Below are 15,911 nucleotides of genomic sequence, written 5' to 3'. Positions count from 1 at the left end.
CATACATGTTTTACCTAAATGAAGGGCACTGCACCATCTGATTCCCTGTTTTTTATAATACAGCAGCCCCAGGGTTTTATAAGAATTGGGGTAGAGACCACAAGTTGACTTTAACTGCAGTGGAAAGCACACTCTACTAGCTCCAGAAGCTTACATGAGTAACGCCTCATTCTTACCAAACTTACTCATTTCCCTGCCACTGGAACCCTGAGCTTCAGTCCCATGTTTCTAACCCCTTGCCTGCCTAGTGCAAAACACTGAACTGATTACTTAATAGTACTCCTAACCTCAAAGTAACCAGCACAAGCAAATAGCAAGATCCAAGCATACACTTAACTCTATCTAGAAACTGTAGGAAGGCTACAGGGAAAGACTTCCTTTATTTCAACGTTTTTATGAAATGTAACAATTTTTCTACATGAACAAACTTTTTTTTTTTTTCTGGCAGAAGCATCTAAAAGTTCACAATACAGCTTCAAACACAGATTTAAAAAGAAGCATCCAAACTTTTAATTTAACCTCCAAATCTTGATTAAGTGGACTTCATCTTTCCTTTGTTTCCTTGAAAGAGATTCGTGGCTCGGGGCAGTATTTTCTCCAGAAGGTAAACATCTCTCAATGGTTGCACTACAGGTGGCTTTCATCCTTTACTGCCTGAAGTCCAGTTTCAGGTTTAGAATTAGAGATATGTTCCACGTGGCTTGCAGCGTGGCACTTTTTTCATCTCATTTCTCCAGCGGTGCATAATTCAAAAGCTTCTCAATCAGATCCACATGAGCTAGGAGCATTCTGCGGCAGCAGTATCTCTTCAAACCAAGGGCATCCAGGGCATCTCTATTAATGAACAACAATAAAAAAAAAAAAAAGAAGTGAGCCAGAACCACTTGTAAGTATTCCTAAGGAACATACTGATTACTTTGAGCTTAGTCATAGAGGAAAACTTGTTTGCAGTTCAAACTAAGAAATAGAAATTTAGCACGTGCTGTTAATGTTCTTTTCCATTTACTGCTGTTGACAGGGTGTTTGCCTGTTCTCTGGCCTGCAAGAGCTCACAATCTTCTGCTGAAGATGGCTAGTGACACAACTATCGAACTTTCAGAGGTATGTCTGCAGAACTCCCATAGGAACAGAACCGTAACAGGCTAACTCTTATGAACTTCCTCTTCTGAACTACCCCACTCGTGAGGGCATATTTGGTCATGAAAAAGCAAGGTTAAGTGAGATGCAAGTATTTTAGTTTTGGAAATAAAATTTTAATCTTCACAGCTGGAAAGAGACTTGAAATACAGTACATTTCTAACCTCAATTATTTAGTTACAGTAACTCAGTCTTCCTCTTACAAAACCCCAGTCTGTAGAAAAGAGAGGAGCTGATCTGGTTAAAAATCTCATCGATCAAGAGGTGTGAATGTAGTAACAGGAACACGGTTCTGAAACATGGGAAATCATTTCCACTCCTCTTAAAGTCCTGGACAGTCCATAATTACCTGTGCTGGCTACAGCTCCTGCTAGTTGTATGGTAGAAGGTAGCACGAAGGCACTACACAGTCTCCTGACGCAGGAATAAGGAATAGCATCTCTAAGCATTGTTATCCATGCTATTGTGAGCACTTCTAAGCACCGTTATAACACAACGTTTCTGTAAACTGAGGATGATACTTGCCTACTTCGCAAGATAAATTTGTGATCTAAGCCACGTTAAAAGGGTGAGAGATATACAGAAACTAAAATAACTCAAAATGCAAACTACCCCACATAGGGATGGGATGATAATTCTGAGGAAGGCTAAAATCCTTTCCAGTTCCCATATAAGAAGGCATTCAGTTATACAACCTGTTCCCCACAATTATACAAATAAGGATGTGCAGACTGCTCAACAAGAAATTTGTGTTTTACAGTCTTTCCACTTAATTCCTCCTGAGTGACTGCTCGAGATTCTTACGGTTGGGTAGAGAATGTATGAGTCATCCTAGCCTAAACCACTGCATGTGTCTTCAATGGCTATCGCTATCAGACCTCTTAAAGGTAAGTGACACCATCCAAGCTCTTTAGCACCAACCTAGTAACCACAAAGCCAGTCTGATACTCCTTCAGAATTTGACGCTCATGAAATATGACTGATCTCGGGTCTTTAGATCTATATGATGCAGTGCAACAATCCAGCATTTGCTTAAAACAAATGTAATTTCCTCAAACCTGTAATTCTCCTGTAGGAAGAAGCTGATACTTTTTTATGGTACAAATGACTGAAAGGAAGCCTCTACATAAGCTGGACCGTGGTAAAAGGTTGTTTGGCTTCAAGCACTACAGCCTAACTGCATGGAGTCAAACTCCAGCAGCTTCTCTGATGACGTCAATTAGTCCTTGTACCTCTCAACAGTTCTTCAAGGGCTTAAATAGCAGGGCTATTCATTTTAGGACTAGCACTTGCAGAAGTTATTTAAGAGAAGTATATGAACAGTGTATTTTTTTTAGACGAATGTTTATAAATAATATCACATGCTATCTAAATTTTCCAAAACACTCGAGAACAAAAGCATCTAATGTCTGTTGATACATCAGTTTTAAGAGCTATCTGGAAAATTCTGAGCTTTCAAATGCAGTTATCAGAGATGCAAAATACTAACATTAATCACAACTTTAGAAGTCATACTATATATTTCAGCTAAAACAACTTCAGTTTTATTTCCCTTTTCTTCTCACTTCCAAGAACTTGTGGAAAAAGAACATTTTAAGGGACAAACAGAAAGGTGTGGGTCTTTTTTAACCACAAATTTTTAACAATTTATGTTTATTTCTTCCATTTTGTCCATCCATTTCTTAAGCTACCATTAATAGTGATTCTAACACTGCACTGTAAGATTTTAACTGTTTGATATCTGTAAACTCTGCTTCTGATCTTACAATACCATAACTGCATTTGTTTAAACAGGCATCCCAGAATCATACCAGTGACCATAGCGATTGTTTTCAAGTGAGCATTTATCAATAACAATGTACATCTTCCTGTCCCATACAAAAACAGAGGAATACTGAAGACAGGAAAAATATTAAAATGTCATACTTGGAAAGTAAGTCAGAAGTGCTACCAGAATAGCTCTGATAAATTTCAGTATTAGTGAAAAACGATTAGCAACCCGTACTATTTTAATGCTTTTAATTACATAAATGAAACAAAAAAACCATTTTTTTGTAGGAACTTTCCAAATACCTTTAGTTTAGCAACTGCAATATTCTACTCAGCTATGTTTGACAGGTTCTGGGATGTAAATGCACTCTAAAAAGGCCATTCACAGCAGTAATGAGACTTAGGAAGAGTACTGAATTATTTTCACTGGACAGTTTTTAATGAAACTGATAAATGGTGGGGGTGACAGGACATCTTTCCCCTGCAAACTCCACATCAAGCAGTGAGAAGCATAGAGAATAATCACAACTTCCTCTAAGTTTAGATGAGGCTCAAAAAACCAAAGCTTTCCTTCCCTGTTTTTTCTGTGCTCCACTGTTTAACATTTGACAAAATAGTATCCTAAACCATAATGTTTTCAGATTTACTTTACAGAAAAGGCAGTGAAATCTGCATTGTTAATATACATTCTTCTGACAGTTCATAGACATAAGTCAATTTAAAAACCTATTAGTAACCCTAACCATTTGAATGCAAAGCAAATACTCTTTTCTTTCTACTTAACAGTTTCAACATCACTTCGGGAAGTCTCTCAAACTTCTAACATTTTTTTTTTTTCACTCCTTTGAATTGCAAACATCAGTGGGGTTTTTTTCTTCATACTTAAACTTGATGACAATGTAAATATTTCTCAAGAGTTACCTTCTCAAACCCTTCTGAAGTAGTCCCATCACAGCTAGACTACCGAACTATTAAAAGACAATTCTGGCTATGCAAAGCACGCACAGACTTCTTAAAATAGAATTGTTAGGACTATCGGTCAGGCACCTAGAGCAGTTAAACTTCCCCGTCCCCCCAGCAAACCAGTGCTTTCAAATAAGGTTAGCAATTCTGGGTAGCAAATATGAAATGCTTTTAAGAAAACAATGTATACCTCTTTTAGGTTAACAATGTTAGTTTCTTCTTACACTTGTAACTTCTTCTTTCTCTCCCCTTTAAAAAAACCACATTGGTGTCAAAGTTGACTGTACTGCTTGTTTTTTTCCCTCCCGTTCCATACAGAGTTAAATATTTGAGACTGTTTTGCATATAAAGGTTATGACTTGGCAACTTCCATACTACTACCCAGAAAGATTCAGTAGGGAAATGAGTACTTTCTTATCTATTATAATTTCTAAGCTCTGGTTAAATAGTTAGCCTCAGAATGTATCTGTAGTTTTTAGCCTCTTTATGGCTACTTTGTAATGCCATGATCCTGCACTTATGCACTGTGCAATCTCATCTAAAATCTGAGTCAAAGAACATAGAGAAATAATACCCACCCTTCTGTATATTCTGCTTGCAGAAGGCCAAGATAGGCTTCCCACTTGTTTCCAACTATTTTGCCACATGTGAAACATCTGACTGGGATGATCATTTTTGCACTGTAGCTGTAACATTAAAAAATACAGTATCACATCTCTGCAAAATGACTAAATACCATATTCAAATGTAAGAAAGGAAATTCAGAACTTGAACAAGTCTCAAACAGCAGCTCAACAGACTACGTGACAGTAAGTAAGAGAAGAGGCCGCGTTACGGAGGTGCTGAACTACAGCGGCGCAACACGGCTTAGGTCGCGGTCCACCACTAACGGTCAGGCCCGGACCACCTCGCACGCGAGGCGTTTCCGAACAGGGCGGTGGGCAGCGGCGCTCTGCCGGGAGCTAGAGACCCGACACCCTCTGGCTGGGAAAACCGGCCAGCACCCAAGCCCGGGAGCGGGTTTTTGCCACATGGCCGGCAGAAACAGGCCTAGAGATGGCGTAAGAGGCGGTTGTAGGGCTGGGGGAGCTCGAGGCTGAGGCCTCGCTCGCCGGGCCAGGCCTCCCCGGAGGAGACCGGGCCCAGTTCGCCCGCGAACCCCACCCTAAGGCGGCGACGAAGCTCCCAGCCCCGCCGAAGCACTGAGGGGACCGTAGCCCCCTGAGGCGACTCCTACCGTAACGGCTTCTCCGCGCTCCCGTAACGGCTGCCAGGGCGCTACCAGTGCGGTGAGGCGGGGGAAGGCGCGTCGCCGCCGGGCGGGCCGACGCGGCGGGCAGGCGGTAGGCGATGCGGCGCACCCCTGTTTCTGCGCAGGGCGGCGGGATGGTAGCGGCCGAACATACGGCGTCCTGGGCGGCTCAAGAGAGGGCGCGCGCGCGGGGCGGACTTGTTTTCGCGTTTCGCGTGCGGCGCGCTGAGTGGCAGTTGGGGCGCCGGGAGCGCAGAGCGGCGGCACCGGCGGTGCGAGCGAGCGCGGCGCCCGCCCCTGCTCCTCCTTCTCCTTCCCAGCTGGGTGGACACTTGTTGCATTGCGAGAGGGCTTTTGCAGCGAGGAGACTTCTCATCCCATCCTGGCTGAGGTACCGGACCCGTCCGGGGCGGGAAGCGCAACTGGTGGCTGCAGCCCGCCAGCCCTGTCCGGTGGAGGGGCGGCGGGCGTGATGGGAACCCCGGCGGGCAGGGCTGTGGGACGGAGTCGGGGTACCCCGCGGCAGCCCGCCCGCCGGTCCGCTCCCTCACGGGCAGGGGCGCCGGTATGGTAGTGCCCGCGGTGGCTCCGCGGCTGGAGAGCCTGTCCCCGCAGCGGGCAGAGACCCCGCCGCCGTGGCTGCGGAGCGGCCGGCCGGGGCAGGGCGTGAGGGGATCCGTGGGGGGAGAGGGGGCGGCGGTTGGGACCCCGCAACGGTCGGCTCGCGGCGTCGCTCGTCGCTGTGTCGCGTCTCTGGAAACGGGGCGCCGCGGCCCCTTTCGTGGCTGTTTCTCCGCTTTTTTTCGCGCTCCCTCAGGCGGGAGAAAGCAGGAGCGGCTGCCGCCCGGGTTTATAACCCGCTCCGCTTTCCCGCCGCCCGTCCCAAGGGGTTATTGTTTTTTTCGTTGTTCTGCACAGCCCGGACAGTGTTTATTTCTTTAAAGGCAAACCCGCCCTCGAGTCCCAGTCAAGTTGCGGGCGCTATCGTGGCTGCAGGTTTGCCGAGAGTTTTTAAACTGCGGTCAGATTGGACTTGACGCTGTCCCGTTTAACTTCTAATGTTGCTCCGTCTTGCTGCTGTGGCCTGTGCATGGCTAAAATAAAAATGAAGGGGCTCAACAGAGGTGTACGCTGCCCGTGAGGTATTGCGTGCTGTTCAGGGGCAGTGCCATAGACGCAGCCTGCATGAATAGGAGCGTTTTCCCTGGTATCTGAGGGACAAGGGAAGTTCGCCTTGCTCGGGAGGCAATGGCTAGTTGCAGGCAAAGCAATCGATTTTATTGGGTACCCCAAGCTGGGGAGGTTTGGTAGCAGAGGATGATGCATCTTGAAACTGTTTACTTGTATTTCATTAATCTAAGGATTGGTGAAGCATTGGGCACAGACTATGTGTGCTTAGCAAAGGGAAGCATGCTGTGATGGCTACAAACTTTAGGGACAGACACTGCTGTTCTGGAGACTCTGGGATGAAGCATTAGTCTGAATGCTGTCAGTCCTTATTGTTCTCTTGTTACAGCATTAGCATTATGCTAATTGTCCTTGGGCAGAGCAGAAATTCTCCATAAGTGTTTTATTTTCCTGCTAAAGTATCTGTGAGTTGATACAGTGCACAGCGCAGAGCCATTACTGTCAGGCATATAAATAATTGTGTCTTAATGCACAGCTTATGTTAATACATCTTTCGTGACTATTTTTTGAACGACTGGATTATTGACCTTCTGCACAGAAATGCCAGACCTAACTTGAACCGTAAAAGAGCAAATAGTTTTGTTTTAACAAATAAGGGTTTGAGGTTTTTTTGAAAGCATTTTTACAATTCTGATTGCTAGTGAAAAGACAATAATTTTTGCAGTCCCAGGAACAATTATATGTAGTTGTGAAAGGAGCAAATTAACTTGGCATGGAGGGTAGATGAACCTCCTGCAATCTCTAGATAATTATCATTATTGTTATGGTAGGCCACTGGGAGCCAAACTGTATCTTTTCTTTTTCTCCTTTGATTTCTTTTTTTTTTTTTTTTGGGGGGGGGGGGCGTGTGTGTGTGTGTGTTGAGAATTTGGAGGTTGTGCTTTGATACATTTTCAGCAGCAGGGCTCCAAAAGAATTTTATTACTGAACTGTGCAATGAAAGGCATTTGTGTTTGGAGATGGAAATTTGCAATTGGGAGTGAGAAAGAGGGGCTGTCACAGGAGCTTCATGGCAGAGCCACAACATTAAATGTAGGTTAGCGTCTTGTAGAGATGTGCTTGCTTATTTCTTAAAAACAAAACTGAATTTTAACTTTCAGACCTAGTTCTCATGTCTGACTTTGCTTAGCATCTTTTTTCAAAGAAAAACTTACTTGGCTTGTTCTCACAGTATTACTGTAACTTTGTTAAGTCTTTTCTGGATAACCTGCTTTGGCTGGGTGATGGGCTTAATGAACTAATAGGTCTCTTATGGCTATAGCTTCTTTGATACTAGAAAATGTAAGGATTTTTATGATCTATGACCTGGAGAGACTGCTACATACCGAGAACATTCTTTACTCAACTTTATGTATCCTCTGTTTAATCTGACCATTTGCCAAACCGCAGAAGTCTGTTTAAAAGAGCTGGGAGGATGTGCACACATGTGACTATTAGGAATTGGAGTCAGTATTTTATGGGCTGCAGAGTGAGCCATTTGTGGCATGCCACCTTTCAACTCCTCTTTTTCAGGTGAGCTGGGTACCGCTGAAACTCACCTGTTGCAGTTTAGTATTTAGTCAAATTTGGTCTCTTCAACCATCCTTCTGAAGAGGGATGAGGACTGGAAGAATTGGAGAATCAGGTCTCTTTAAGCATCCTTTGAAGAAGAATTGCGAGAATTGGAGTCCTGTCTCCTAGATCTGATCCTAGAACTGCATGGGTCTTTCTCACAGTAAGTTCATAGAATCATAGAATAGTTTGGGTTGGAAGGGACCTCTAAAGGTCATCTAGTCCAAACCCCCTGCCATAAGCAGGGACATCTTCAACTAGATCAGGTTGCTCAGAGCCCCGTCCAACCTGACCTTGAATGTTTCCAGGGATGGGGCATCCACCACCTCTCGAGGCAACCTGCTCCAGTGTTTCACCACCCTCAGCGTAAAAAATGTCTTCCTTATATCTAGTCTAAATCTACCCCCCTTTCGTTTAAAGCCATTCCCCCTTGTCCTGTCGCAACAGGCCCTGCTAAAAAGATTGCCGCCATCTTTTTTATAAGCCCCCTTTAAGTACTGATAGGCTGCAATAAGGTCTCTCCTCTCTCCTCTCTCACAACGCCAACGCTCTCAGCCTGTCCTCATAGGAGAGGTGTTCCATCCCCCTCATCATTTTTGTGACCCTCCTCTGGACCCGCTCCAACAGGTCCATGTCTTTCTTATGCTGAGGGCTCCAGAGCTGGACGCAGTACTCCAGGTGGGGTCTCACCAGAGCAGAGTAGAGGGGCAGAATCCCCTCCCTCGACCTGCTGGCCACGCTGCTTTTGAGGCAGCCCACGATATGATTGGCCTTCTGGGCTGCGAGCGCACATTGCTGGCTCATGTCCAGCTTTTCATCCCCCAGTACCCCCAAGTCCTTCTTGGCTGGGCTGCTCTCATTCCCTTCATCCCCCAGCCTGTATTGGTACTGGGGGTCGCCCTGACCCAGGTGCAGGACCTTGCACTTGGCCTTGTTGAACCTCATGAGGTTCACACGGACCCACTTCTCGAGCTTGTCCAGGTCCCTCTGGATGGCATCCCGTCCCTCTGGCGTGTCCACCGCACCACTCAGCTTGGTGTCATCTGCAAACTTGCTGAGGGTGCACTCGATCCCACTGTCTGTGTCATTGATGAAGATATTAAACATGATATGAAGATATTAAACAGTACTGGTCCCAATACGGACCCCTGTGGGATGCCACTCATCACCAATCTCCATCTGGACATTGAGCCGTTGACCACTATCGTCTGGATGCGACCATCTAACCAATTCCTCACCCACCGGACAGTCCACCCAACAAATCCATGCCTCTCCAGTTTAGAGAGAAGGATGTTGTGGGGGACCGTGTCAAAGGCCTTACAGAGGTCCAGATAGACGACATCTGTAGCCCTTCCCGCGTCCACTGATGATGTCACTCCATCATAGAAGGCCACTAGGCTAGTCAGGCAGGACTTGCCCCTGGTGAAGCCATGCTGGCTGTCTCAAATCACCTCCCTGTCCTCCATGTGCCTTAGCATAGCTTCCAGGAGGATCTGTTCCATGATCTTCCCAGGCACAGACGTGAGACTGACTGGCCCGTAGTTCCCCGGGTCTTCCTTTTTTCCTTTTTTAAAAATGGGGGTTATGTTTCCCCTTTTCCAGTCAGTGGGAACTTCACCGGACTGCCATGACTTCTCAAATACGGTGGATTGTGGCTTAGCAACTTCATCCGCCAGTTCCTTCAGGACCCGCGGATGGATCTCATCGGGTCCCATGGACTTGCACACCTTCAGGTGCCTTAGATGGTCTCGAACGTGATGTTCTCCCACTGTGGGCGGCTCTTCATTCTCCCAGTCCCCACCTTTGCATTCTGCAGCTTGGGCGGTGAGGCTCGAACGCTTGCCGGTGAAGACCGAGGCAAAAAAGTCATTGAGTACCTCCGCCTTCTCCGTGTCCCGGGTAACCAGGTCTCCCATTTCATTCTGGAGAGGGCCCACATTTTCCCTAGTCTTCCTTTTATCCCCGACGTAGCTATAGAATCTTTTCTTGTTGCCCTTGATGTCCCTGGCCAGATTTAATTCCATCAGGGCTTTAGCTTTCCTAACCTGATCCCTGGCTGCTCGGGCAATTTCTCTGTACTCCTCCCAGGCTCCCTGTCCTTGCTTCCACCCTCTGTAGGCTTCCTTTTTGTGTTTGAGTTTGTCCAGGAGCTCCTTGTTGATCCATGCAGGCCTCCTGGCGTTTTTGCCTGACTTCCTCTTTGTTGGGATGCATTGCTCCTGAGCTTGAAGGAGGTGATCCTTGAATATTATCCAGCTTTCTTGGGCCCCTCTTCCCTCCAGGGCTTTGTCCCATGGCACTCTACCAAGCAGATCCCTGAAGAGGCCAAAGTCTGCTCTCCTGAAGTCCAGGGTAGTGAGCTTGCTGTGTGCCCTCCTTGGTGCCCTAAGGATCCTGAACTCCACCATGTCATGGTCACTGCAGCCCAGGCTGCCCTTGAGCTTCACGTTCCCCACCAGCCCCTCCTTGTTGGTGAGAACGAGGTCCAGCATAGCACCTCTCCTTGTTGGCTCCTTTACCACTTGGAGAAGGAAGTTATCATCAATGCATTCCAGGAACCTCCCGGATTGCTTATGCCCTGCCGTGTTGTCCCTCCAACAGATGTCGGGGTGGTTGAAGTCCCCCACGAGGACCAGGGCTTGTGAGCGTGAGGCTGCTCCTATCTGTCTATAGAGGGCCTCATCCGCTCGGTCTTCCTGGTCAGGTGGCCTGTAGCAGACCCCCACCGTAATGTCACCTGTCCCTGCCTTCCCTTTAATCCTGACCCACAAGCTCCTGGTCAGCTCGTCATCCATCCCCAGGCAGAGCTCCGTGCACTCCAGCTGGTCATTGACATAGAGGGTGACACCCCCTCCTCGTCTCCCCTGCCTGTCCTTCCTAAAGAGCCTGTATCCCCCCATCCCAACACTCCAGTCATAGGAGCCATCCCACCACGTCTCCGTGATGCCAATAAGGTCGTAGCCCTGCAGGCATGTGCACGTCTCTAACTCCTCTTGTTTATTCCCGATGCTACGTGCATTTGCATAGAGGCCTTTAAGTTGGGCCCCCGATGAAGCTGTCTTACTGGCTGGAGTTCCTTTGTGCTGCTCTTCAGGCGCTCTCCTGCTGACCTGTGCTCCTTCTCCAGGCTCTGGGCATCTATTGCTGGCCCTGGCATCAAACTGGTAGGAGTGGGATGGATTGAGGTTCCCCTCCCCCGGCATCTCGTCCTATTTCTGGTCTCTTGCCACCTTCAACAAGTAGCAGTCCCCAGACTGCTGATTCTTTGTGCCTTCAGACAGCCTGCAGGTCAGGAAACCCTTTGGAGTGCTCCTCAGCATTGAGCAGAAGAGAATTCCCTAGAACTAATCAAGTTGAAGTAAGTTTGAGAACCGTGGATTGCTTTTCTGATGTGCTGCTTGGAGCAGCTTCTGTCATGTGAGGCTTTGTTGTGGGGCATTGCGTTAACTTCTTCCTGTGATCTGAACAACTTCTGAAAGCTGCAAGTGTTCTGTCCTACCATCACTGTTGGGTTGAGGCTCGTTCTTGGCATTTTTTTTGTGGATTTAGGCCTAGAAAATGCAGCTAGGCATGACTGCTCCATGGCGTTTGTTAGTGATGAGTACTGAAATCCTAGATTGGTGACTAAGGAGTAGATCCAGGTTCCTATTCTCCCATCCACAAAATGTAAGGGAAAATATTGCTGCTTGTTTAAAAAACAAACCCAAACAAGTCAGTTAAGTGACCTGACTGAACTACTCTTAAAATACTTTTATAGCTTGAGTGGCCATATGACCTCCTGCAGCTCATATTGGCAGATTGTGTCTTTTGTGACCTTGTCTCTGTAATTAGGGCTCTAGGAAGGAGTCGTGGGATCGCTGCACTTGTACTGGTAGCGTGAGAAACCAGTGGCTGAGAATTTTTTTTTTTTTTTTTAACTTTGTGGGTTGGAGTAGGTCAGGTTTAGGTGTGCACCCTCATGAGTCTGGAGACTTTTCACCTTTCACTGCTTTTCAGCTTCTGTGGTTGTTCCCCTTCTGACTTTGCTTGTTTCTGCATACATGTAGATAATCTCTTGTCGTGGTTTAACCTCAGCCAGCAACTGAGCACCACACAGCCACTTGCTCACTCTCCCCCCCACCCTGGTGGGATGGGGGAGAAAATTGGAAGAGTAAAAGTGAGAAAACTCATGGGTTGAGATAAGAACATTTTAAGAATTGAAATAAAATAAAATAGTAATAATAATAATAATACAAGAATATACAAAGCAAGTGATGCACAATGCAATTGCTTACCACCTGCTGACTGATGCCCAGCCAGTCCCTGAGCAGCGGCGCCCCCCGCCCAGCTTTCCCCCAGTTCATATACTGAGCATGACATCATATGGTATGGAATATCCTTTTGGCCAGTTTGGGTCAGCTGTCCTGGCTGTGCCCCCTCCCGCCTTCTTGTGCACCTCCAGCCTTCTCAGTCAGTAGAGCATGGGATGCTGAAAAGTCCTTGACTAGTGTAAGCACTGCTTAGCAACAACTAAAACATTGGTGTGTTATCAATGTTATTCTCATACTGAATCCAAAACACAGCACTGTACCAGCTATTAGGAAGAAAATTAAGCCTATCCCAGCCAAAACCAGGACATCACCAGAACTGAGGACTTGGGTCTTTTAAGGTCTGATTTGCCAGTTCAGTATCAGTTGTGTTCAAGGGTAGTGAATTGTTATTTAAATTCAGGACTTTTTAGAAGAACTTTTCAGTGAAGGATTGTTTTGGTACTATTGATCGACTTGCAACCTTCTATAAACCTGTGTATAGCCCTGTTGGCTCTGGAGTTAAAAGCTCCATTTCCTGTTGCTTCCTGTGGTCATTTAGAGAAAGAACGTTCTCAGTTTTCACTCCATCTCTGACTAGCACCTCAGAATCGTGTACATGATTGCAAAAGTTCGTGGTACCATATTCAGTGTTGTACTCCTTGGATCTCAACAAAGCCAGAGAGAGAAGAACCCTAAGAGAAAGAGACTTGCATGAATCTTGAAATGAGTGATTAAATAGGACATAAGTCAGGAACTGAAATGTGACATGGAAAACTTAATGAATAAATGTGTAGCAGTAGAGAGCCAGAGCGAGAGGGGAAGATAAAAAAAACCCAAAAACAAAGCAACCATGCAAGACGAAGCTTGGCTGCTGTTTTCTCAGGCACATTCTCTGCTCCAAGTCTATTAAATCCTGCAGATTTACTGTTGGGCTTCCTCTAGTCCTGGTTAACTACTCAGAAGTGTGTTATTCATCCCGTTCCACAAATGGAAAGAAAAGTGGCTCCCTCTGGAGCTAGCTAGTGTGACTTTGGAAGGACTTCCCTTCTTTCTCTCTAAAGCTTGCAGGCTCAAGGAGCAAAGACCAAGCTGGAATCTTGATTTGTTTTCCCTTTTTTTTTTTTCTTCAGTGGGCGGCTTTCTGCCCCACCATGTGCCCCACCCCCCACAATTGGATATAGCTTTGTATGTGATGGTAGGGAGGTGGAGAAAGCCAAGAAGGAGAGGCAGGGATGATGTAAGGAGGAAAGACTTGTCTACTCTGTAGAGCTTTGCATTGTTTAGTTGCCCTGCATGCTGTTTAATAGCTGCTCAGGGCCCTGGATTTAGTGAAATAAATACAGAAGCTGCTAAGCAAGTAGAAATCAAGAGAAACTTCTCTAAGCTGGGGATGTGACTGCAGCTTCACTGTAATACCAGACAAGCCTGATGCTTCTGATTTCATTAAAAGCAACATTTGGGCCCTCAAAGCAGGGTTTAATACTTGCTATATATTTTTTTTTAAATATGGTGACCTTATCTGGTAAGCCTGTAATATTTGTTGCAACGAAGAGCAGCTGCTGCATAAATACATATATAATATCAGTTGCCAATTCTGAAAGCTGTGCTGAGACTGTGACTTGTTTGAAGTGGGGTTGCTATTAAAAGGCAGGTGGCAGGATGTTTATTTTACACCTTGTTAATTGCTTGTTTTTCCTGCTGTAATTGCCTTCCTAATGGGGGCAGAATGCGCTTGGTATTGCACACAGAGCTTCGTTAATGACAACCGATGGAAAGGATTCAGAGGGTGGGATTTATATGAAAAATATATATAGAGTAACAGATGTCTCTTCTAAATAGAGTGTATGAGGAAGTCCCATAGATGCATCCAAAAATGCAAATGTTTTTCCATAAAATGATTTACGGTGTCCTTGTGTTAGATATAAAGATCATTGCCTATTACTTGAGAAGGGGGCAGAGACTTTATCTTGCTATTTTTGTGGGGCAGAGACTTTGTTCTGCTTCACTGAACAGGAGTTAGGATGCTGGGTTGGTGCTTGGGACTCTGATAGCGTACGTGTATTCATAAAGATATCTTTAATGATCTCTGTGGCATATTCTTCTTACGCCGTAAGAAGAATGGGCGGGGAAGACGACTGGCCTGGCTGAACAGGGAGCTCTTGCTGGGACTCAGGAAAAAAAGGAGAGTTTACCACTTGTGGAAGAAGGGGCAGGCGACTCAAGAAGAGTACAGGGATCTTGTTAGGTCGTGCAGAGAAGAAATGAGAAAGGCAAAAGCCCAGCTAGAACGCAATCTGGCCGCTGTCGTTAAAGACAACAAAAAAAGTTTTTACAAATATATTAATGACAAGAAGAGAGCCAAGGAGAATCTCTATCCTTTATTGGATGCAAGGGGGAACATTGTCACTGAGGATGAGGAAAAGGCTGAGGTACTCAATGCCTTCTTTGCCTCAGTCTTTAACAGGCAGACCAGTTATCCTCAGGGTACTCGGCCCCCCGAGCTGGAAGACGGGGACGGCGAGCAGGATGAACCCCCCGTAATCCAGGAGGAAGCAGTCAATGACCTGCTATGCCACCTGGACACTCACAAGTCTATGGGGCCGGATGGGATCCACCCAAGAGTGCTGAGGGAGCTGGCGGAGGTGCTCGCCAAGCCGCTCTCCATCATTTATCAGCAGCCCTGGTTAACGGGGGAGGTCCCGGATGACTGGAGGCTTGCCAATGTGACGCCCATCCACAAGAAGGGCCGGAAGGAGGATCCGGGGAACTACAGGCCTGTCAGCCTGACCTCGGTGCCGGGGAAGATTATGGAGCGGCTCATCTTGAGGGCGCTCACAAGGCATGAGCGGGACAACCAGGGGATCCGGCCTAGCCAGCACGGGTTCATGAGAGGCAGGTCCTGCTTGACCAACCTGATCTCCTTCTATGACCAGGTGACCCGCCTAGTGGATGAGGGAAAGGCTGTGGATGTGGTCTACCTGGACTTCAGCAAGGCCTTTGACACTGTCTCCCACAGCATTCTCCTCGAGAAGCTGGCGGCTCACGGCTTAGACAGGTGGACTCTGCGCTGGGTCAAAAACTGGCTGGACGGCCGGGCCCAGAGAGTTGTGGTGAATGGAGTTACATCCAGTTGGCGGCCGGTCACGAGCGGTGTTCCCCAGGGCTCAGTACTGGGGCCGGTCTTGTTCAATATCTTTATTGATGATCTGGATGAGGGGATTGAGTGCACCCTCAGTAAGTTTGCAGACGACACCAAGTTGGGTGGGAGTGTTGATCTGCTCGAGGGTAGGAAGGCTCTTCAGAGGGACCTGGACAGGCTGGATCGATGGGCCCAGGCCAACTGTATGAGGTTCAACAAGGCCAAGTGCCGGGTCCTGCACTTCGGCCACAACAACCCCATGCAGCGCTACAGGCTTGGGGAAGAGTGGCTGGAAAGCTGCCCAGCAGAGAAGGACCTGGGGGTGTTGGTTGACAGCTGGCTGAACATGAGCCGGCAGTGTGCCCAGGCGGCCAAGAAGGCCAATGGCATCCTGGCCTGTATCAGAACTAGTGTGGCCAGTAGGAGTAGGGAAGTGATCGTGCCCCTGTACTCGGCCCTGGTGAGGCCGCACCTCGAATACTGTGTTCAGTTTTGGGCCCCTCACTACAAGAAGGACGTTGAGGTGCTGGAGCGTGTCCAGAGAAGGGCAACGAGGCTGGTGAGGGGTCTGGAGAACAAGTCTTATGAGGAGCGGCTGAGGGAACTGGGACTGTTCAGCCTG

The 15,911-nt window shown here is 47.0% G+C and overlaps 2 protein-coding genes across 4 annotated transcripts in view; one reads left to right on the top strand and one right to left on the bottom strand.

Annotated features, from left to right (window-relative positions):
- Positions 1–361: 361 nt before the first annotated feature.
- POLR2L (RNA polymerase II, I and III subunit L) lies at positions 362–5,203 on the bottom strand. The gene is made up of 3 exons (XM_076344252.1): positions 5,108–5,203; positions 4,449–4,556; positions 362–834 (listed from the first exon to the last, which is right to left on the bottom strand). Exons 2-3 carry the CDS (start codon positions 4,541–4,543, stop codon positions 726–728), a joined length of 204 nt encoding a protein of 67 aa, XP_076200367.1. The 5' UTR covers positions 4,544–4,556; positions 5,108–5,203; the 3' UTR covers positions 362–725.
- Positions 2,014–15,911, top strand: part of TSPAN4 (tetraspanin 4) — a 496,491-nt gene continuing 482,593 nt past the window's right edge. Inside the window, exon 1 of one of the 3 annotated variants that reach the window (XM_076344250.1) lies at positions 2,014–2,024. The gene's annotated coding sequence lies outside the window, so the exon portion shown is untranslated. Of the gene's footprint in view, positions 2,025–5,358; positions 5,514–15,911 lie in introns of those variants that run through there. The other 2 variants (XM_076344249.1, XM_076344246.1) reach the window with 2 other exon arrangements.

This window comes from Aptenodytes patagonicus, chromosome 7, assembly GCF_965638725.1.
Source record: "Aptenodytes patagonicus chromosome 7, bAptPat1.pri.cur, whole genome shotgun sequence".
Taxonomy (NCBI): Eukaryota; Metazoa; Chordata; class Aves; order Sphenisciformes; family Spheniscidae; genus Aptenodytes; species Aptenodytes patagonicus.
Note: the sequence above shows the minus strand (reverse complement) of the source record. Positions and strands in the feature narration are given on the sequence as shown.